The sequence below is a fragment of the Typopeltis vanoorti genome, chromosome 13 (assembly GCF_054136105.1).
Source record: "Typopeltis vanoorti isolate ZY-2024b chromosome 13, IOZ_Tvanoo_1.0, whole genome shotgun sequence".
Classification (NCBI taxonomy): Eukaryota; Metazoa; Arthropoda; class Arachnida; order Uropygi; family Thelyphonidae; genus Typopeltis; species Typopeltis vanoorti.
In genome coordinates, this window is record NC_143561.1 from 50,129,163 (window position 1) to 50,154,152 (window position 24,990).

A 24,990-nucleotide genomic window follows, 5' to 3' on the forward strand; every position below is an offset into this window, starting at 1 on the left:
CTGTTTGAGGTATGCGTCATTTGTTTCTCTGAAATATAGTGTTGTTCGAACTCATTTCAATACATATGCATATTGGAAAGGCACTACTTTTTTTTTATGACTCTCAGGAGACTATAATTTTTTTTTTCTCTCTCTCTCTCTCTCTTGGAAATGCAGATCCGGATTCAAGACCTCTTGTGAAGTTTGCTGTCTAAAACAATAATTATAGCTAAAAAAAACTACCCATTGTTTGCCTTAAGAATACGCCTTCAATGTTATGATCACGAAGGTGTTTGATGCATGTGAAAGTTTGGTACTTATCTGGAGAACAGAAAAAATAAATTTAGTAGCTCTCTTATTATTTTTTATTAGTTATTCTGACTCTGATTTTAGTTTTCAGAGAGAGAGAGAGAGAGAGAGACTACGTAATTATCTTAAATAATCACATCACATGCTAACGTACGAGCTTCGCCACTCACAACAAAGCAGGTTAATATGATGTTTAATGACAGCAGTCAAAAGCTTAGTACCTGAAAGAAGGACGCCCAGATTGTGTGTTACGGTGGTGTTTCCGGTTCTGTCTCGTGAACCATACCCCCTACATAACTCCAGAATGAGTGGACAGTTTCAGTCCAAGTCAATAACCTTATTTCTTCAAATTATGCGACTCTAATATTAAGAACAACCAGCGAACAGTATTTGGACAATTAGTTCACATATTTTGAATAAGATAATCAAATTCAACATAAATTTCGAAAACTTACTGACCAAACTCAAGGACAGCCTATAAAGGAAGAGCGTTTTTTTTTGGGAGGGGGGGAGGATTTCATCACTGTAAATGTGCGCTCATTTCCTCATAATGCAGAAGTCTTTAAACTTTAAACTTAAAAAAAAAAGTCTTTAAACCTCTTTTCTTAACAGTTACATTGAGTGATGAAATTCACTCACCTCAACATATTCAAAAACATCAAAGCCCAAGGCGGAATTCTAATCCAAGGATGTTGGTTGAAGAGCGCATGCGCTAACCACTCGGTCAATCAGCCGGCAAAAGTGGGTTTAAACTATTTTAAAAATGTCAATTATAAAATTGTTATAATCTATTATAACAATATATCTTTATTATACAATTTAGGATAACGTTTTTATTTTTATTTTTCTTGCATACGGAATTTTGTTTAAAAAAGTTCAAGGAAAAGATTTTAAGTAATTTATTTGCGCTCATACTTCATTATATATAATTTCTTTCGCTTTAAAATATAAAAAATATTATATATATAAAAATATTATATATATAAAAATATTATATATATATATATATATATATATATATAATATAAATGTGTTTTGCTAATAAAATAGAATCCACCAGCTTGTAACTTTAAGAGATCTCAGCAAAAAAACTACCCTCATACAGTTAATAATACAATAAGACGATTTCCAACTCAATAACTGAAAACTGCACTTATTCAAAAACAGGTCGGACAGGTTCCGCGTGTTTAGCATACAAAAGCACTTCTATGTGATTTAAATCCATTTTATTTATTTCAAATTATAAAGTGTGAAGGTTAAGGTTTTGTGGTGGGTGGTGTGATTATGACTTCACCCTTAAAATTAACATCCATAGAGCCAGAAATCAAGAGATGAATACCACTTCAACAGAACAGAACAGTATAATTAAATGCGACTCATTCCACCCTTCATATTCTAAGTACTGTATATACTCCCCCAACCTCTCTCTCTCTCTCTCTCTCTCTCTAGAAAATATCATCACGCCATTTCAATCTGTTTCATGAGCACAACTTAATCAGTTCAATTGATCAACTCTCAATTTCTTTGAGGAATTTCCTTTGCAATGGTTCCCGTTGAATACCGATTTATGACAAAATCTGATGGAAGATCGATATCGTGTGAGGACGATATGAATCCTCTACTCCCAAGAAGATCGCACTTTCTGAAAAAGATACTTCCTCTCAATGACAAATGATGAAATCATTGTATCGTTTGGGAGGAGTGGAGAGAGGAGAACAAAATTACAATAACTCATCTATGTATAGAATTTTCTCTTCAAAAAAGAATGGAGTTCGTGATAAAAAGTGATATATATATATATATATATATATGTATATACACGAAGGGGGGGGATGAAAAGTTCTACTAAATACCTAGAACAAAAATAGACCGATTTGTGCAACAAGTGAAAGACTTTTTCTCAGAGGATTGCAAATGATGCAGCAGCGTTGTAACAAGCGTATAACACCTCGCGGGGAATATGGAGAAGAATGTGTAAGTTACGTGGTTCTACCTTCATTCCTTCTTGGTGATTATCGCAACTTTTCAGCACATCCTCGTATATACCACGTTCGTTTGATATCCAGGTAAGAATTACCTGGATATCAAACGAACGTGGTGTATACGAGGGAAGATAAAGACTGGACATTAGGTAAACGTGGTATATACGAGGGAACATAAAGACTGGACAGAAGCCTCGGTCGGTTCTCTGCATTCCTTAAAAGGCTATGTGCAGGTCTTTTTCCTGATATCCGCCTTTGACCCTTAAGCAACCCCCTTGTCATGTAGTACTATCAATGTAGCCTGTAAATCTCTTGAGGATGCTGTCAGGAAATTTCTTTTAAGGATCGTATTTTTTTAACCCCATATTTTTGACTTTCTTTCATATTTCTGAAAACAGTCCTCGATCGATTCTATTCCGTTGGGGGGGGGGTATAGAAAACGTTTCTACGATTTCATCAAACATCGTGGATGTTTGATGTTCCGAGTATGGGCAAAGGGGAACGATGGTCTTGGTATGACCGCTAGAGGAAAAAAAAAATCAAACTGAATTAGCGATTATGCAAGTCATTCTCCGCCCCTCCTCTCTCAAACGAGTCTCCTGAGAATAGTTCATTTAAAATCTTTTTAGCATTCCAATATTAATGCCAAGATACCATGTCATGCTAGTAAAATGTCTGGATTGTAAGAATTAAAGGCGAGAAGTAAAATAAATAAATAAATATTATTATTAATAAAAAAATAATAAAAAAATCGCTGCATAGCAGAACATCCGGATGACGAACTTGTTCTTTAAATTTTTAAGCATACCGGAGCATTGGTGCTATTAGGCTATTTACACCCTCTGTCCAAAAAGAAACCAAACTTTTCAAAAATAGAATAAACTAGTGGTGCCACCTGTTGCATCTTTTTGTTGTCGAAAGCGGCAACCTTCAATAGTGTTTTGTCAACTGTTTATGACATTTGTTTCATTAGAAGCCGAGTTATAGTGCCAAGAGTGACAGTGTATTTTGACGAATGGTCAGTCCTCACGATATTCATGCCGTACGCGACGAATTCTCGCTATCAGTCGCTTCAAAACTTCGAGATAAAACTCATGAGAATAGTTCATTTAAAATCTTTTTAGCATTCCAATATTAATGCCAAGATACCATGTCATGCTAGTAAAATGTCTGGATTGTAAGAATTAAAGGCGAGAAGTAAAATAAATAAATAAATATTATTATTAATAAAAAAATAATAAAAAAATCGCTGCATAGCAGAACATCCGGATGACGAACTTGTTCTTTAAATTTTTAAGCATACCGGAGCATTGGTGCTATTAGGCTATTTACACCCTCTGTCCAAAAAGAAACCAAACTTTTCAAAAATAGAATAAACTAGTGGTGCCACCTGTTGCATCTTTTTGTTGTCGAAAGCGGCAACCTTCAATAGTGTTTTGTCAACTGTTTATGACATTTGTTTCATTAGAAGCCGAGTTATAGTGCCAAGAGTGACAGTGTATTTTGACGAATGGTCAGTCCTCACGATATTCATGCCGTACGCGACGAATTCTCGCTATCAGTCGCTTCAAAACTTCGAGATAAAACTCATGAGAATAGTTCATTTAAAATCTTTTTAGCATTCCAATATTAATGCCAAGATACCATGTCATGCTAGTAAAATGTCTGGATTGTAAGAATTAAAGGCGAGAAGTAAAATAAATAAATAAATATTATTATTAATAAAAAAATAATAAAAAAATCGCTGCATAGCAGAACATCCGGATGACGAACTTGTTCTTTAAATTTTTAAGCATACCGGAGCATTGGTGCTATTAGGCTATTTACACCCTCTGTCCAAAAAGAAACCAAACTTTTCAAAAATAGAATAAACTAGTGGTGCCACCTGTTGCATCTTTTTGTTGTCGAAAGCGGCAACCTTCAATAGTGTTTTGTCAACTGTTTATGACATTTGTTTCATTAGAAGCCGAGTTATAGTGCCAAGAGTGACAGTGTATTTTGACGAATGGTCAGTCCTCACGATATTCATGCCGTACGCGACGAATTCTCGCTATCAGTCGCTTCAAAACTTCGAGATAAAACTCACCATTGACCGTTTGGCTAGGCGGAACGAATTCTTTGTGGATAATGCTCTTGGAATCGTAGAAACAAATCCGCATTGTCTTTACTTTTGACTTCTCCAAGCCACTTTTTTTCGAATGCCCCTCTTCTGGTGGTCTCCACTCAGCACTCTGGCGCTTTGTTTCGGGCTCATACTCAACGTTTCGTCACCAGTAACGATCGTTTCAAGGAAAGTTTGAGTCCTTATGAGCGGTTTTAATGAGGTCCTTGCAGTGTTCAATTCTATACATTTTTTGGTCGTCGGTCAACTTGTGGGGAACAAATCGCGAATTCAATTTACGAAGCCCAAACTCTCGGTCAAAATGTTGTGCACAGTTGATTTTGGAATCCCCAGTTCATCTTCACTCAATCTCACGGACGATTTCTGGTTTTCTTTGATGAAATCGCGCACTTTTTGGATGTTAACTTCGCTCAGTCCAGTTTTTGGACGGCCCGGCTTTTCGTCGTCCTCAAGCGTCTCACGACCACTTTGAAATCGCTTAAACCACTCGTAAACTCGAGTACGGGATAAGCATTCATCACCGTATGCTGTTTGAAGCATTTGGTGCGTTTCGGTAAAACTTTTATCAAGTTTAACAGAAAAGTCAATCGCAGCTCTGTTTGAAACTCATTTTCCGACCGTTCGTCAAAACACACTCACTCTTGGCACTATAACTCGGCTTCTAATGAAACAAATGTTATAAACAGTTGACATAACACTAATGAAGGTTGCTGCCTTCGACAACTAAAAGATACAATAGATGGCGCCACTAGTTTCTTCTATTTTCGAAAAGTTCGGTTTCAATTTGGACAGAGGGTGTATAACACGAAGTTGACCGATATTTCATAAATTAACAATAAAACATACCCAAACAGGAATTTTCGCTAAATGACAAAACTATGCACATTAAATATTAACAGGAAAAATATGCATTTCGGGATGCAATTTTTAAAACGTCGGTTCTTTAATTAATTAGCGTTGCGATGGCAACTAATCTCATTTATTTTTTTATTTTTTGAATTATCAAAATTACTTACCGATTTAATTTGTTCAAATTAAATGAAATTTTCAATGAATACAGTATTCAAATAGGATCATTTCTGAAATATTATTAGTTTCTCCGAGTTTTTGGGCATAAACATAGAACAAAGTTCTTCTCATAGTTCTCATAGGAGACTACAGAAAACTTTGAGGTGGAAGGTCCAACGATGAAAATATTTACATTTCTACAATGCTTCCAAATGTGCAGATAATTGATCTCAGTTCCAATGGATAATTCAATTTCTGCTACAATTCTTTGTTGTGTTATTCCTACTAGCGAAAAGTTGTAAACCTACAGTACATTATTAGTACTATAAATAAGATAAAAAAATTGTCCCTTGATAATGACTTGTTAATGATTTCTGGGTGTTCGCCCGTCCAAAAGAGAGAGAGAGAGTTACTGGCGTATCGTTTACTGAGAGAAAAAAGTAAGTCGGTATGCAGAAATTTCAAGTAAAATTATTTTTAAACTTTGACACTGTATGGAGGTACATCGAAATTTATGATCTTTGGGGTAGCAATGCACAAACTATATATGAGTTGCTAAAGAACTTTTATTCGAAGTTGCAAAAGTATTTATAGAAACTGTAAAAAAGAAGTATAGCCATAGAGGAAAACTTCACGTTTGGTAGCATGCGCGCGCGCGCGCACACGCACACACATGTATACAGGAACAAGATATCGCAAACCTGTGCGAGAATAAAGCAAGATCGTTTTTCACAGATGAAAATTTGAAGGCCATAATGCGGGGGTGCCAGCTTTATGCTCGCGCGAAATATTAAGCAACTCTTAGCGAAACGCATCTTATATATCCCACCCAACTTCTGAGTATGAGTGGGAGTAGTTTCGAATTTTAATATATTTGGGAGATGCACATAGTTATGGCTCCAAGTTTGTTTTTTCCTTTAATATCTTTCTCAATAAAAATGTGGGCTATCGGGTGGTTAAGCAGAAACGACTTTGCTTGTATAGAGGAAAAACTGAAATAAAAATTGCTGATAACGAGATTTTTTTTTTCTTAGCTAGTGAAATGAAAATGAAATGAAGTGAAATGTTTTGATACCATTGACTTAAAACTGAATGAAAAAAAAAATATAATTTGAGTATCGTGCACAGGTCATGGAAAACAAGATGAAACAGTGACTAAAACTTTCCACATATACTCCTGTTTTTCTTAGTTTGAAGTTAGAAATACTGAGATGAGGCCAGTGTATTAAGTCTGTTAATTGTGTGTTTTCTGTCCAGCAATTTCTTTGTATTTACGGATCTGACGGATTCTGTGTACTTCACGAGTCTCGGGATTTTTGACTACCACCACAGGGCTACATTACTCTTTTATTTCGTTCTTTCTCACTTCTATTCCTCGGAACGACACTGTTTCAAGGTTCTGATTGTAAATCCGACGACTAACCAATTACAATTTGTGCCAACACGTTCCTTGCAAACTACAGTGATGTTATAACCGTATTTGGATATCCTGCTCTCATGAAAATATAGTAATCTGTTAGCCAAGTGGTGATTGATTTCTAAGGACTGTATCGTCATGTTTCACAGCTTATTATGACTTATCCACCAGATTTCATCTGTGATTCGAGGTTGTTTCATAAAAGAAATGAAAATTATTGCCTGTCATTACAATAACTAATCAAGTTTTTAGAAATGTACATTTTAAGAATTTTTAATTATATTTGATAATATTAAGACGATTGAAGTTATTCTCGACCATTTACTTAACACTGCTATAACATAAAATAAAATCCGTAGATGCCAAGATGGCGACAGTTCAGTAGAAAAATCTAGTATATTTTATGCTATTCAATTTTTAGTCCTCTTCATTACTCCCGTGCTTTTCACGAAGTCCATGAAAGTCTCGATTTGGGCATTCTGCAGTCCACTGCATACAGGTTGATTTTTTAAAAAAGTTTGGAATCTTAGTGTATAAGTTACACATCATTCAGATATCACTGAAGCTGACAGAAGCCCGTTCTGAACTCGTTATAAATTATTATGAAGCATCATTCTATATTTTAGGAAATGTAAACAGACAACTTCCATAGTTTTAACAATTTCTAACAGACTGACAACTTTCATATGGAAGCTGTTAGAAAAGGAATGACCTTTGATCCTCTATATTTTGGATGGGGTGTATGCAGTATTATACATGAAGCTCTATGAATCTGTTCACCTCAAGTAAAAATAAAAATAATAATAAATTAAAAAATTATAATAATAAACTTTATACTCCAAACTACACAACATTTGTTTCTACTACTGAATCTTAATTTTTTTTCCCAACATAAATATTTACATTTAAATCGTCACCACTAAAATTCTTAAGGCATAACTTGAAAAATCTCCCATTTTAGCAGATCATGTAATAACGCCTGAAGACGAGAGCATGTTTATAGGAGGATTCTTTACAGTAAACTGGAATACCAGTCCACAATGGAAACAATAAGAATAAGATGACATACTAAGATACCGTCAGCCTTTATCAAAAGAGCGTTGTAGAACCTAAGTTAAATGATCATAATGTCATGGGTCGCTGCATGGGGAGTTGCCTACGAAGTGGCCTTACTTCTCCCATTAGAGCGTGAAGTACTTCTACTTCCGGAATTAGTATTCCCAAAGAGAAAATCTAACAAGTCACTCTTGTTAACACCCTGCAGATGAGCTAGAAAGAGGGAGGGAATTGGAGGGGGAGAAAAGAAATTAAATTCGTGATGACGAAGTCTCCAAGAGAAAGATAAATCGATGCTTCCGGAGAAGAGTGTTACAAAAATCATGATGTTTATTTATGACCGAAATGTAGAGGAGTTGGGGGGGGGGGGGGGTCTTTAACCTTTAACTGTACCTAAGACGTTACCTTACCATCCGTTGACCATAATCAAGAAGATCCGTAACGATTGCGTGAAGTTTCAATGTAGGACTTTTGCGTGGTGCTATTTTCGTAGCTGACACCGATCGTGTTTGCTTCCTTAGAAGATAATCTCATCTTTCAGGTTCATAATCTTCACGCATACAAAAGGAGATTGTCAAGATTAGAGTGGGCATTATTATTTTTTTTTTTTAATAGGGAGATTTTTCCATATTAAATAATGCAAATGGCTTTCAGGGTTATATATCTGTTTTTTTTTTTTGTTGTTGTTTTTTGTTACACGGTTGTTTGATAAAATAACAATTCCCTATGTATTTTGGTAAGAAATAATTTTAAAAAAAAAGACTTTTTTTGTTCGAACTGGTTTTTTAGAGAAAAAAATACACAACTCATCAACAAGTGAATTATGAATGAGGAGTGCACACTATATTTACGAATGGTGTTTTTGTTGGAAGGCTATTTATTCACTTTGATTGATCATAATTACATGTAGGGGTATCAGAAGTTTTCTGACATTAAAAGAGCACATAAACTGAGCTAAGTATCATATTTCTTGACCGACAGCTAAGATAAATATTAAGGAGTTATCCATTGATAAAGGTGATAGCGCAACAAGGCTGAAAAGTAAAAATCAGGAATGACAAAACAGTCATAAAAATTTAGACAAAATGCTTGAGAGAAAAAGCAAAAACGAAGTTGATAATTGGGATTTCTAAATGCAACTGAAATAACAGAGCAAATCTGTTTTCATGCATCATGTCGTTTGTAAATACTTATTCTTCACTGATTATCAATGTTTTCATTGAATCAGATTTATGGATTCTTCTCTATTAGTAGTTCTCTATTACCGGCACAATATCATCTGAGATGAGACTTTAACAAGTCTCATCTCAGATGATATTGTGCCGGTGATTTATTTCATTTATTTTGTTGACAGAGTTTTCTCTCCCGTTGCAGAGCGCCTTTTGTATCCTGAATTAATAACTGATATTCTTGATCCCAATATGAGTTGGATTTCGAGTACCATTTCTTTTCATTATATTCAGCAATCTGAAGCGAATTATTTGATCTTATAGAGTTGTCAGCGAAAAAATCGAGGGATACGTTGAATTCAAACAATAATGCTATATCTTGATTTGGCAATTTAGCTTCGTTTCCCGAATTCGAAACAACAACAAAAAAAAAGCTTCCTGCTTGTTGCTTTATGATGAAAAGTTTAAAACCTTTCTTAGCTTTACTTGCATTCTTGATTAAGATCACATTCCTGCAGTTCTTGTACTCCCTTTTTCAGTTTTTAAAGGTGGAACTGAATATTCTTTTTTAGTGTTATAGAAAAAAAAATTCTATTTCAATAGAATATCAGAAATATTTCGAAAATGCGTTTTCCACTTCTAATAATAAAATTTCCAATTCTTTAGCGCATCGCTTAAATTCATCGTCATTTATTTGAATTGAAAATCAGACTAATTGCTAAAAATAAAGCGATATTTACGGTATCGTTTCCGTGAAGATAAATATCTCCTTAAAACCAATTAAGGGCATTGCCATCCTCATCATTCAAAACGAATGATCCTAGTTCATACATTTATACATTTACGAAAGATATTAAACGCTTTCGAAATGGGACAGTGTTCGATTTTAATGGGATCGTTCTTCAATTCACTGACTCTTTAGTCTTTCTTAGAATTTCTTTGGCTTTACACAGCATGCTAATTATCTGCAGCTGCATGCATAAATAAATTATGGAGATCACAACATCAATAGCTCATGAATAATGTACAGAGTCAAGTCCTGTAAGCATTATTTAAGCAACTTGATACGTCTCTACGAGTTACCATTAATTACATGAATTAATTTTAATTATTTGTAAAGAATAAAGAACAGTTAAGGATATTTTCTATCTTTTGGCTACATTCTCCTTCCTCATGTTTGGGCAAACGAAAATGGCTGTCAGCTTAATGTTAGTAAGTGTAAAGTTATGCGCTTTGGCGTGATTAGAGTTCCAGCGGCATATTATATTAGAGGGGTTATGCTACAAGAAACTGAAGAGGCAAGGGATCTTGACGTATTGGTGGATATAAAGTTCAAAGGTCACGTGACAAAAGTTGAAAATACAACTCAGAGGATAATTGATGTTGAGGCGAACCTTGACATGTAAGGATAAGGAAGTCATTTTGCCTCTTTATAAGGCTTTGATAAGACCACACCTGGATTATTGGAGGTAGATTTGGTCTCCCGGATAAAGAAGCTGTGGAAAGGGTGTAAAGAAGAGTTACAAAGATTATATCTGAATTATGTGATTTAGATTATGAGGACAAATTGTGAGTATGTGGATTGCAGATTCTGGTTAACAGGAGAAAAAGGGGTGATATGATAGAGGTCTATAAACTTTTGAATGGGTGTTATACATTTCAAATGATGAAATTTTTCGTTATATGGAAGGTGGGGAGAGAACACGGTGGGCATCCATGGAAGTTAAGTTTGTTCGCAGTCAAGATAGGGCATAAGAGCTAGGTTTTTCTCCCACAGAACAGTGAGTGAGTGGAATAATTTGCCCTTAGGGTTAGTTAGTGCATCTAGTGTGAATGAATTTAAGGAAAGGTAGTGGTTTGGGTGATTTATAGCTTTCCTCGATGAGTCCTTGACTCCCTGGAGGTCTCAGATAATAATAATAATAATATATGCACTGAAAGCGAAGAAATATTACGTGGAAAAAATAATATGGGGAGAAAATTACCAAGGGTCTTGATAACAATAATGTAGGCCAGGAGTCGTCCTGTCCCTGCCTCAAAAGCAGCTTCAAATCACCACACATCATATCATATTTCCCAGTCTTTACTGAGGCAAAGTCCTATGTATAACTAACGAACTTAACCTAATACAAGTGGAACGGCTCCACAACACCCTTTACACCAAACTTATATATCCATCAGATATGCAGAACAACTAATCGCTGGGCTCTACCTCGTTGCAAAGCCTCTATCTACAGTCTCAAGCATTGGAATTACATGAGAAGAGGAAAATATTCTTAAAATAACGCAAATATACAGTTAGCATGATTTGGTTATTGATATTGCGTTCCATTAATACATCAACGTGAGTTGCATAATTTAAATAAAACACGTTGTTTGTAATCGAATTTATATATATTTACGCGATATAGAAGAAAAAAAAACGTTTTGAAAATTCTTGTAAAATCGGACTTTTGTTTATAAGGATAACTAGAATACTGGTATGCACACTGGAAGAATTTCTTTGTACAAAAGCAAAGTTTAATTTTCTAATTTAAACATTTTTTTAATATTAAATTTCAGTACTAGAAATGATACATCATCAGAGATTTAAAAATATATATATACAGTTAAAAAAAATCTGGTACAACTGATACAATTAAAAAAAAAAGTTGCGTACCACTAGGAAAAAAAACCACGTTAAATTTAATTAAAATTACAGTAAATATATTATATAATTTTATATAAATTATTTATAAATAGTCTTTTTTATTGAATATTTTACTTTCGGAGTGTTAATAATGTCTAAGTTTACGCCTGCTGAAAATAAGAATTCATGTAAAAGTTTGCATAATGGTCAACAAAACATTAAATGCATTTATTCTCTTTCAAATATTCGAAATAAGTCTCCAGCATGATATTGCTCTACTGATACCCAGATTATTAATAAAAAGCCTCGTAAAATATATTTATGAAATCCAAACTGCCAAAGAAATTTTTAAATCAGTGAATGAAAATAATGAAATTTGTTCTTTGATGATTTTTGTGTTTATAGAAAGAAAAAAACTATTTCATCTCATTACGTCATTAGTTTATTTTGTTTTGTTTAGGTTTGTTTGTAAATGCCAGGATGTTTGGAATCACATAAATATATATATATATATATATATATATATATATATATATATATATATATATATATATATATATATTTATTATTATTATTATTATTCATTCGGGATATCTGTAAATGTCAAAGCGATCGATCATAAACTCAATTGTTTCGGATGGATTATTGGTAAAAACTCAATATTTAAAAATGAAATTTTTGAGGCAACGAATCCATCCCCCCCCCTCTTCTAATCCCAACTTCATTTCCAATCCCAATTCCTTTAACAGCAACTCATTTTTAACATTAAAAGCAAAAACCACACACACACACACACACACACACACACACACACACACACACACACACACACACACACACACACACACACACACACACACACACACACACACACACACACACACACACACTTACCTTTGGATTCGTATAGCGGTCCAAGCAGATGCCACACTTTAGGAATTGGGCGTTGATTTGTCGTACAACTGGCGAGGCATGATTATTAGATAGACGGCTGGCCGACATGTCACAGTGGATTTCCGCCAGTCGGGAACGGAGATCACGACACGGTTCACTGATCCGGCTTTGCTGTTAAGGTGAAAACAGAAGTTAGTTCATAGTTCTGCAGCCAACCTTGGTATAAGAAAAGTATACAAGTTTTCAATGAGTCACTAGATAATGAGTCAAATAATGAGTCAGAAAATCAATAATATGCATCGCTTGTACTGATGCTTAAGAGCAAGGAATTGCTCCTCTTGTATTCAAATTTTATTTTATTGCGTAATAAAAATTTTAATTCGGAATCCTTTGAAACGTCATTTAAAAAAGCTTTTGTTCTATTTTGCGGGGTTTATTAATTGGAAATCTAATTTTTAAATGATTCAGTTTTATTTGAAATATAATCTATTTTGAATTAGATTTATCTATTAAATTTATTTTTAAATGATGCATAAATCTTAAGTACTTGTTCTTAAGATTTAAATTTTAAGTACCTTTTTTTTTTCATTTTCAACAGGCAGGAAATCGAGTGAATTACATTAACACACTAATAACTTACTGATGCCTCAATGTTTAGTATTTCAGATTTTTATTATATGTTAAGATGATTTCATTTTTATTAATCTTTCAGTTAGTATTTCATTTTATGTACATTTTAGTAGTGATTATGCCTATGTTTCGCACGTAGTCAATTTGTCAATCCAAGAAGTTTTTTCCCGATAGAAGAAATTCACACCAGGTGGCGCATCTACATCTCGTCATACAGGGATAAATAAATAAAAAAATAAATTTATTTTTTCAGTCAGAAGAATAAAACCGTTGTTTTGTCGAAGGCTAAAAGCAAAAGAAAGAAAGTTAATCTGGGATCCCTGCTCTATAGGGTACTTTTTCATTTTTACATACATAGTACTTTTTCAAGACGCCTGAAGTGGAATAAGCGAAATAGTGGCCTCTTACTGGTGATGAAAATCGTTTACCAGTGATTAAGGTAGTAGTCAAAATAGAATTCAGCCTGCTTGAGAGCGGAGACGCTATCCAACCAGGCTGTCGTTGTAAAGATAAAGGGATATAAAATAAATATAAAGCTATTTATAAATACATTAAAGTAATAGAAATAAATATATTATAAAGATAAATACAAGAAAATAAAATCTGGATGCCTAGCAAACATTTACCAAGAGCGGAAATGAAAAACAAAGAATCAAAAGAATGAAGTCATATTTTTTCACAGATTATTGCTTGCATGTCTGTAAGCCATCAACCGCAATGCACTAGCAAAAGAAACCTTCAATCTTCTAGATTTGCATATTAATATGATAATAGTGGGTTAGAAAAACTACGAGTCATAGCCGTAGGATGAGCAGTGCTTAGATGCTTACTGATTACATATTTAAAAAATAAAGAAAAACTTGTTTGAATTTAAAATGCTTGCTATTTCATGAACATTTTGATGCGATGATAGGCTAACTGATGCCAATCCTCAGGTAGCAAGATTACTGCTAGAGGCAGAATTTTGAAAGCAGCATATTGTGATGTTTTAAATGAAAAATGGCTTATGCTAAAAGAATTATAAATAGACTGATTGGATAACTAATTTTTGCTCATAAAATTAGTAAAAAAAAAAAAAAAAAGAGGCCATTTTGCTATGTATAGTTTAAGTATGATAATAAAGATAATCATAAAACAAATCCTGCAAACATATACAGAAAATAATAAAGATAATGTAACCAAAGATAACGTGTTTACGAAGAGGATAACATAACTTTTGAAATAACAGAAAAGATAATGAAAAAACTTTAAAAAACTTAAAAATAGAAAATCAGTTGGAATAGACAGGATACAAACTATTAATTTGAGGGGAAACAATTAGCAAAATAATCATGCGATATTCTAAATATATTATTCAAAGAGAGAAAAAGAATACCAAATGACTAACGAAAGAAACCAACGATATATATATATATTTTTTTTGTTTTTTTTAAAAAAAAGGAGACAGTAGAACAAATCCAGAGAACTACAGGAATAAATTTGCTTTGTACAACATTAAATTCATGCAAAATAATAATAATAATAATTAAAAATATACTAAATAATTTGAATAAATGTCTGATGGACAAGCGGGATTTGCAATGGGAGAAATATCTGTCACATATGCTTTTAGCCTTGGTGTTGAAATTTTTTAAACTCTTAACATTATATATCAGACGCGCTATTGACTCAGTGGTGAGCTATGGAAGTTTTAACAAAGGGCTCGCATCGTCGAGCAGAAAAAAAAAAAAAAAGGCTAACTAGCCCTTATAATGCTTATATTGTGACTTTGTAGAGCTTCTGACAGATATGATAATTCCTGTAGGACATCAATTATTAATGCTAGATCTTTTAAAAATTCCAAATTGAGATGTCGGTTTAAAAAGCCCTTTTATTTATCGTTCGATGCCAAACACACGGCGGATCTTTAAAATTTCAATACCAAGGTCTTTTTACAATCGTATTTAATTCTCGTTGATTTTTTGGTGATTGATTTTGATTGATGATAAAAAGCATATAATTTATCCATAAATATTTCGAAATGATTTATTTCTTTTAATATTTTTTTTATCGAATCGTCTAATGCTAATTGTAAACGATGAGCTACGCAATGCCAAATCACAATGTTGGGAAATTTTTGTAGAAGTTTGATTGCAATACCTGATTTGTCTCCTAAAATTACACTAGCTCCATCAGAACAAAATGCAATGAGATGATTTTTTAAATAGTTATCAGAAAATCCATATGAATTTAAAGTAGCAATTATAGTAGCATGTATACATTTCGCAGTGGTATTTTCTAGTTCTACAAGATTATTAAACAACAAGGGGCTCACAAATTTGAGAAAAATTTAACAAAGGGCTCGCGCGAGCCCCTAATAGCTCACCACTGGCTATTGTGAAAATGCAAAATTTCATTTGCTATTTAAATTTTAAACGACTTAACTGTAATACGAAGTTTCACGCATATTATTTGAAAAAAAAAAAAAATTAAATAATGTCAATGGTATCTGATTCAATATGTGATTTCTGCAGCTAGTTACTTTGAAGAAAGATTCTTGGAATTATTAAATATAAATTTACTATTAATAATAATTATATTTAGGTAATTATTTATTGTATGATTCATGTGAGAATAACCTCTGATGGAGAAGACAACATAAACAGATAAACACCAAAGTTCCACTAGGCTGTTCGTCGGATTTGACCAGCGACTTGCTCTTAGTAAGACTTCAAAGGTCAACTTAAGTTGGAATTCAAACACTAGACTTTAGAATCTGTCACGTGCAAGTAAGAATCATCTGGGTTGCAGAAAAACGTTTGGCCACTTTAGTACTTAGACTAGAAAACTTGTGGTACAAGCTGTGTTCATACGCCGAAATGTCGACTGCTGTCCATGTTACAAATATGTCGAATCGTACTGAAAATAACAGCAAAGAGCCACCTACTAAAGCTGTTAAGGTTACTTCGGTCAGCAATGCTAACAGTATGAAAAGACAAAATGCTCCGAAGGATCTAAAAAGTCCATTAATATTTCACGTGAGGAGAAGTGATGACAAGGTAATAGATATTCAAACTTTCGGGTTTATTTGTGCATGTTTGTGTGCTTTCCTGTGTTGTCTAAAAGGGGTATTGATCTCTCGAATAACCACTATTCATCCGACTGAGATTTTGGGAGTGCAATGTGTGGGAACCATAGTATGTGTCATACCATATATCATTTACTACAGCGGCCAACTCTGGTTCGATTGGAATACCAACATGAAGTTGTTCATTTGCTCTATGGTTGGAAATATTTCAGCTACTGGATTCTATTTTGCATTTGTCTATCTTCCGTTGCTAGATGCTTCCATCATTTTCTTTGGTACGCCCATATACACAGCCGTGATTAGCTGGCTGTTTTTGAAAAGATCTGAGCGTTTGCCGGAGCCCGGATTTGTAGGGATGTCGGCAATCGGTGTAGGTTTTGTTATGTCCCAGTTATTCCTACCAGAAGAATTCCATCCTTCTGGCTCCTTCGATTATTTTAAATACCTTAAGGGTATCATAGCAGCCAGTATAGGTAGCATGGCATTGTCATTTACTTTAATAACGCTAAAGAAACTGAATGGGGTTTCTGTATGGGCAGTGAGCTACTGGTGGTCGGCTGTGGGTTTGATATCTTCATTTGGAGTGTTGTACGTTGTTGGTGAATTAAAACCCTGGGAATGCGAACATGAAAGTGCATCTCTACTCTTAATTAGTTTTATTACGTTTTTAACTGAAATAACTTTAGTAATTGCAGTGTTCGTAGACGATACGATTAATGTTTCGGTTGCTTTAACTTCTGCAGTTATGTTTGCATCTTTGCAAAACCTTATTTTACTTGAACAACCTCATCTTGTAACTCTCATCGGAACCATATTGATATATAGCAGTTTAATAGGAATCGTTCCAGGTTTAAATCTGACAGGACGCCGCCGCTCCTACTTGCCAATAACATCGCGGGAAAGATGCTCGAAAAAACCTTCAAAAGACACTCAAGAAAAAAAGACACCGTTGAGACAGGACCGTCTAAAAAGTTATGGAGCATGTTAAAAGGTTCTAAATTTAAATTGATCAATTATGAGAATATTGTAGCTTTGTAGAGTTATAAGGCCTGTAAGTAATTGATTTAAATGATTGTTGTTTTTTTACGTAAAATTTGTCATTTGATCAGATTTATAATTTTGAAAGCATTTCGATCGTACTAGAAGTGATATTTTGTAGGTTTGCACTTGAAGATGTAATCAAATTAATGGCATTAGAGAGATGCGTTGTCAATGTAAACTATTGAATAAATTTACTTACATTTTCAAGAAAAATAACTGTCCTGTTTTTTTACATTAAGTTACTAGACTAGCATATTATTTAAAGGAGAAATTAAAGAAAGTTAAGGAGTCATCCACACATGAAGAATGTAATAGAATGAATAGAATAATGCCACAATAATGTAAATTTCATTTCTCAAAAACAAACTATAAACAGATCTAAATAAAAAAAATATATATACATCAGAGTTGTCCGAAGAATTTCATTATGCTTTGTTTTAGGATAGGGAAACAGACAAAAAAAAAAAAAATTAAGAGTGGCATCTTTCAAAATATAAAGGAATATTTGCCGGTAAAAATTCCGAATATCAGTTCAAATCAAATGTTGATTGGAATTTTACATTTTACTGCATTACAATAGACTTTTAGTTATATTGGATAGTGCTGGAATCATATTAAAAATATGTTCAAAAAGAAAAACGAAAAATAAAGAATTTCATATAATATACTTTTTAAAGAAAAAAATTAGACGTTGTTGGCTTTTCTATGTAGTGTTTTTTATTAATTTTTTTTTATTACATTGCAGTCTCACTCTAATTTCAATACTAATTATCGGGGGGGGGGGAGTCGGCAATCGATTCTTTATTTTAGCATTACATTTTTTTTTTTTTTTTTTTGCTAATGCTGAAAAAAAAAGTTTTTTTTTTTCAGCGTAAACAGCATAAAAATATGCTGTTTAAGCATTTTGTTAACGAGCCGGAAAGAATGCAGTATTATCATATTGAAATTCTTAACATATACAAATATTTTAAATTTGAAGAAATATTTTTTCTTCGCATAATTTACGAATGGAGATCACTTGGTCATTAATCAATACCTTAAGTATATTAGAAGGATCATTATAGAGATTGAAAGAATTACCATTGCGAGCTAGTACTGACCACGTGTCTATTGGAACAGAAAAATGAACACATTGATCATTGTTATAAGAAGAAACTGTGCTATAGTTATGTCTTATTTAAAAAAAAAAAACAAGAAGAACGAAACTATCACTCTTACCGTAAGAATATGATATGAGCTATCTTAATCGCATTGAGTTTATCGAGTTCCTTCCTTCTGCTACCCTATCTGGGACGAATTATGAAAACACCAGAAAAGTTTATTTTGAGAGAACATGTGATCTCGTATAGAATGCTGCATTTACCACAAAAATAAGAAACAATAAACCATCATTGTACAGACCGTCTATAAAAATAGCATGCAAATCATCCTTGTATATAAGGATAATTTACCAGCTATCAAAAATAAAATCCGTGAATATTAGCCTTGACAAGATTATCCGATTAAGTCTAAAAGTAGTGAGACAAACAATGGTTCTATTTACGAAGATCCAAAAGTGTTATTTTCAAGATTGTTGGATTACTCTTTCGTTGTAAATTTATTAAACCTGTTTTTATCTTTAAATGGCATTCCATTATTCAAAGTTCAACTCGTGTGTGCACGTGCCTTGGGATTTAAAATGTCCGTGACACAGTTATATCACAAACTTGTTGTAGTTCTAAGTTATTAAGTCATTTTCGTAAATATCCCATTTATAATCTCATTATTTTCCAGTATTTTCGGTTTAATGATAATAGAAATATTGTTGTTGAAAAAAAAAATCGCTTTCTTTCTCTCCATTACACTACCGCTGTAATGAAGGTAGGATTGTTATAATGTTATTATACGAGCACTGCATATTCCAAGCTGGTCGAATAATCACATTCGACCAGCTATAACTTTTGCGATACTGTTAACAACCGATTGCTTCTAGGGGTCGTTCTAAAATTTTTAGTTACACATTCTTCTGGAATTCAGGTCAGCATCCAATTATTTGTAACAGCCAAGTAGTCAGAGCTCATCATAACAAAGGTTGGGGAAGTTTGAAGGGTAATTGAGTAAGAGATTTAGACGCACCAAGACTGCCTCATCAATCTCATAGCGGGAAACAATGTCACAGTTAAAATCGAAACCAGATGTTCCATTTTCTCACGTATTGCAATGATCTGAGGCAAATCGCTTGACTAATCAAACCTTTCGAAGAGGGGGGGGGAGCGGAACCATCCTATTAGGATGACTTCAGTCTAATTTTTTGTTTGTTTGTTTATGAGGATCTGTATACTGTTTGCGTTTCCTGCTTTCATAGGATGCCAATTACAGACTACGAAATTAAGGTCCGTAACCTATAACTCAATAAAAAGAATGTTTTGACGGGAACTAGGTCAGTGACCTGCGATTTAATTGAGAGCTCTCTCTTTTTTCAAAAAAAAAAAAAAAAAAAAAAAACTGTAAGGTTTCTTTCAGAAACGCTCCATTTTTACTTTCTTTCTTTTAGTGGCTAAACAGATGATTCATTTTTCTTTTCATTTCACTTCCTTGGTTATCTGAAGTTCTTAAGAGGAAATCATACGATCATCTTCTGCTGTTTTCCGTAGAATTGCATAGTTCCATCCCTTCCATAAACAAATTTTGAGAAATCGAATTCTGTCTCTTTTATAAATTTTGGAGAGGGTTGAAAGAACATTAAATGGTTGTCGTTCTGATTTTTCTAGTGCTAAGTATTACATATATTAATAGTGCCACTAATTGTACTATTTTGTGTCGGATACGAAATCTATCAATGTATCTGAAAAAGTCTTTCTAAATTTTAAATTACCAGTCAAATTCAAACTCACAGGCAAGACTTTTTATTGTGCTTTTAATTAAAATTTTATTCTTTAGTTTTATTAAGTAAAACATGTACTTTTTTTATTTGAGTTTTACTGACGCAACTAAAGAAAACTCAAATTAAGGACGACATGAAAATTTTCTGTGCATTTTCAATTGAGGCTTAGTTAGTTAGTCTTAGATAGATTACATTGTTTGGGATTACGGCAGAAGCGAGATTATGAGGCTAGTGTTCAGGAAGAAAACTGTCACCTCAGTCTGATTTCAGACAGGGGTGGGATTTTTTTCTTTTTTTCTTTCGGAGAAATTCGGCAAATTTGTTCTCATAATCTGACGAATCTGTCTAAGAACGAAAGTCAGTACCAGAGAAAATTTATATAGTCGGTTTTTTTTTGAAAAATGTATTTTCTTTTGCGTATATGTTAAAGTTTTTAAAATATAAAAGTGTTATTAAATGATTAATCTGTGGATTAAGGTGCCTAGGGCGATATTTCCTAGGATCTTTCCCAAGATACATCATTCTGAGCTTCTATTCATTATGATCATTGTTTATGGAAGTTTTACCAGTAAAGACATTTAAATAACACACACCACACACACACACACACACACACACACACACACACACACACACACACACACACACACACACACACACACACACACACACACACACACAAACTGGTTTTTAATTTGGTTACAACAATGACCAAAGCGACTACGATTATAAGGCCAAAAGATCCCTCATGCTGTCCAAATAATTTATTTATTTGTTTTTACTGCAAATCTGTAATCTCGAATACTACACTCCTCTCTTCCTTTTCACGGCAGAAGAGAGTACCACCGTACAGGCTTTTTTTTTTTTTTATGTGTGATTTAAAGGTTCACTATTCATTACCAGATGGCAGCACTAGCAACTAACATTTACAGGAGAAATTAATATATATATAATATGGGATTAGTATTATTTATTATTGGTAGTTAAAACTTCTGCATTTAATTTATCATAAGAGGTAATGCGCTAAATAATTACTTTTCTGTGTACTAATTCCCCAGAGAGAATGGGTAAGCAATCGAACTTTTTTTGGATCATTTGTAAAATTATCCGGCTGCCATGTAATAATAAATCACAATAACCATATTCATATTATTTCAATATAAAATTAAGGAATACTGAAATTGCAGTATAATATCCAAGTGTGATAATTCACAAGTTGATATTATTGCAAATAATTGTAAATATTTAGAAGACGGGGTGATTATTCCTCTGTTAGTTTTGTGAATCCTTAGAGCAAAAGTCCTAGATATTGTGTATTTAGTATAGATACTGATTTATTAAGAAAAATGTATTTAAAAAAAGCAACCGTGAAAATATACATAGATAACAATAAGCTGTCAACAAAACAACATTTCAAGTTTGAATTCAAGCATCACGAAGAGTGAATTATTTCTCTGACATTTAAATAAGCAGTTTAATAAATATCTTAACACCTACAGGTGAAGACGATGATAAAGGCAATACCGTAATTGTTCATCGAAAACGTCTTTCTTTTATATTTTAAAATTACTGTGAAATTGGCTGTTGATAGACGAACAAGTCTTTGCTCAAAATGTGCTGGACATTAATATTCTTCGGTCGTATCTGCACTCTAAAAAAAAAGGTCGGAGGTGACAATTACTAAACGCAACTCGCATAATCAGGACACGCAATACAGGATTTGTTTAAACTGGAAAAAAACGTGAAGGGAAATTTTAAACCATTGTGTACATGCACACTTCAATTTCATGGTTCATACAAAGGTGAACATTGCGGAACTAATGATTGCTATTAAATCTCAGCGACGCCCAAACACGCAAAGAATATCATCACAGAGGAGTTTTTTATAATATATATAAGGCTACAATAATTTCCAGTGGTTATTAAAATGAGAAAAAAGTCAAATTTTTAGTGTGTTTAGAAATATGAACGGTTGTGAGGCAGCAAAAAGGCAACTTTAATTTCAATTCTGTTTTCGCAACATTATATATCGAAATTGGTGAACTCATTATATGAATTCATTATGTACTCGATAAAAATCACCATACAGTTGTAGTCCAAGGTTATCTGTACACATTCGATTTAAACTGCAGAAAGGTATAGAGTAAACTCTATACCTTTCTATAGCCGCTCTCGATATTCCTGCCACAGACGGCTGTTCTACCCAATACTGTAGTCTGATCCAAGGATCGCTATTGATTTTCAGATTCTGTCATATTCACGTTCAGATAGTTACTTAACTGGATGACACGTTTGGATGCGAACACGTCATCTTAATAGTTCGCATACTACCAAATCAGGCCCATCACCGTGATCTACCTGTACCGGTGGATATAGAAGATTCTCCGTAGCTTAGTCAGTATTGACGATACCCCTCTGAAAGACTTGGGTTCCCAATCCATAGAGGATTTGAAGAACTTTTATAAGCGATTCTCAACTGAATGTGAGTTAGCCAGTCTTACGGAGGTTCAGGGTTTTTACTTTCATAAACTGGAAAAACAGGAAATTAAGCCAGAAGAATACGCACAATTAACAAATATAGTGACACTCTTCTAGTGGCCGTAGCTGCTTCGGCCGTAATTTAAAAACAGCAACAGTAACAGATACAAAAGACGTTGAATGGCAATGATGACACGGAATCCAAGTTGGATTAGAAGGAATCAACACACACACACACACACACACACACACACACGCGCGCGCGCGCGTGCGCGCTCCCAACTCAAATAACAGACTATGTTTACTTCGAAATTTAAGGAAGCTGAAATTTTATGTAGCTTTCAGAGGAAAAATACGAAATTTCTTAACTTAAAAAAGTAGTCCAAACGAATTTTAGAAACTCCGAATTTTTTATCCTACAAATCAGGCAAACGGGTCAGAAGAACATACGCACTAATCTTATAAGCACTGCTTCAGTCGTAATGCTAAACAAGAAAACTTCGCTTTTTTGTTCTGATTTTCTTTGAAATAACTTTAAGTCGTTCGCCTCGATGTTGAAAGTCGCCAAATATCTTGAATATTCGACCCTTGGTCTTTTGGAAAACACAAATTCATCAATGGAATTCATGTGTGCAATTTTGCAATACGGGTTTATAATATGGTTACACATATACAACATTCGTGGTGTGCATGGTCACCTAGCAACAGGAATTAATTAACGTACGTGAGAAATCTGAAAAAGGTGTGCCATCTTATCCATCATGACCGTGACAAACTACCGTATCATTAACACTTCCTTTTTTACTAGTAGGTAGCAGAAGATCCAATAAAGATATAAGAATTAAAACAATTCAACACCTTAAAAATATGTTTGTCCTCATTCCATAATTATATACACTTCACTTAACAACATACCTTCAACCATCTTTAGTTAAAAGCACGCCTTAGGCCTACGGATTCTCTAGTTAACACCTTTTTAGTTAGTAAATAGCCATGAACGAGGCTTAAATCGCATTCCGGGTCAATACACATGCCTGGGATAACAGACATACTATATCTTAACTGTACACAGATATACCATGAAGGCCGTGTGAAAGAACCTAAAAATATTGCAGAATACAAAGAGCAACATGATGGCCAGAGAATTTCGTCTTGGAGAACTGGCAAACAATTGAGATCAGACCATCGACCATATACACACAGACTCACTAATTACTTTGTGTAAATGTTATTTTTAATTTTGAAGGAAGTAATTATCTGACAAAATGAATTTTAATGATCCATCGCCAGTACTTTCGCAAAGCTTGACGACCTAATAAAGGTATTTAAAAGAAAGAAAAAAAAATTAAAATGACGAGGAAAACAGCCACTCATCAAGAACCGAGACGTGTTCATAACCTATTAACAGATAAATTTCTGCCTGACTGAGATCACAGATCCGTGAGTGGTTTTTGTTAAGTGAACGGAGAAGTATTGTTTGAGAGAGCTGTATTGTATATTGTAATGACAAAGACTTAAAAAAAAAAAAAAAGCAGGTAATCTGAAGATTATTTGATGTTTTAGATTTCGATATACACTGTATATATGTTAAGTCCTACGAATAAAAATTTTCTGCTGAAATGTGGATTCTCAGACTGCCCTATGACTTCTAGGACACTAGTGGCGCACTCAGGGGGACAAGAAGCCCTCCCCCCCCCAAAGAAAAAGCAAAAAAAAAGAACATTTTCCAAAAATCTTTCCTAATTAAAATTCATTTTTTTTTTAATTTATGTTGTGCCATGTCTTCCATTTCTATATTACTTATGAATTAGCGATCATTGCAGATGCTCAATCATAGGTCGTATGCGATGCGTAGTGTGTATTCTCAAATTGTCTACTCCGCGGGAGAAATTTCTTTGCTGATGTACTCGTATGTACATGTAAATAAAATTTTATAATAATTTAAATTTATTATAATTAAATTTATTTGAATTTAAATAATTAAATATACAAAACCAGAAATAGCTATATTACATATAACATGATCGTCATACGTCTGGTAAGATATATATTGCACAACTACATACACTATATATGAGTTAAAATTTACCAGTCGCTCGCCCGCGGAAGTTTTTAAATTAGCAATTTTCGCCCTTGATGCTAAAAGGTTCCCCATCCCTGGTCTACAATAATGCTATTAACGAAACTCATTCTGTTAATGTAACTTCGATCATTTTTATTCTTATTTCAGGATTAAGGACTTTTAATAATATTTTTCATTCTAACTTTCAATATTTACTTTTGTTCGCGCCAAAACGCAGCGCTGCAGTTAAAATACAAAATATTATACATCAAAATGATATATTG

The 24,990-nt window shown here is 33.5% G+C and overlaps 1 protein-coding gene across 1 annotated transcript in view; it reads right to left on the reverse strand.

Moving 5' to 3' along the window:
* The window catches only part of LOC150100140 (uncharacterized), a 189,160-nt gene that overhangs the window by 67,146 nt on the left and 97,024 nt on the right, over positions 1-24,990 (reverse strand). The window contains exon 3 of the mRNA XM_090402763.1: positions 12,566-12,736. Within this exon, the coding sequence (XP_090258889.1) occupies positions 12,566-12,736 (171 nt within the window). The remainder of the gene's footprint in view (positions 1-12,565; positions 12,737-24,990) is intronic.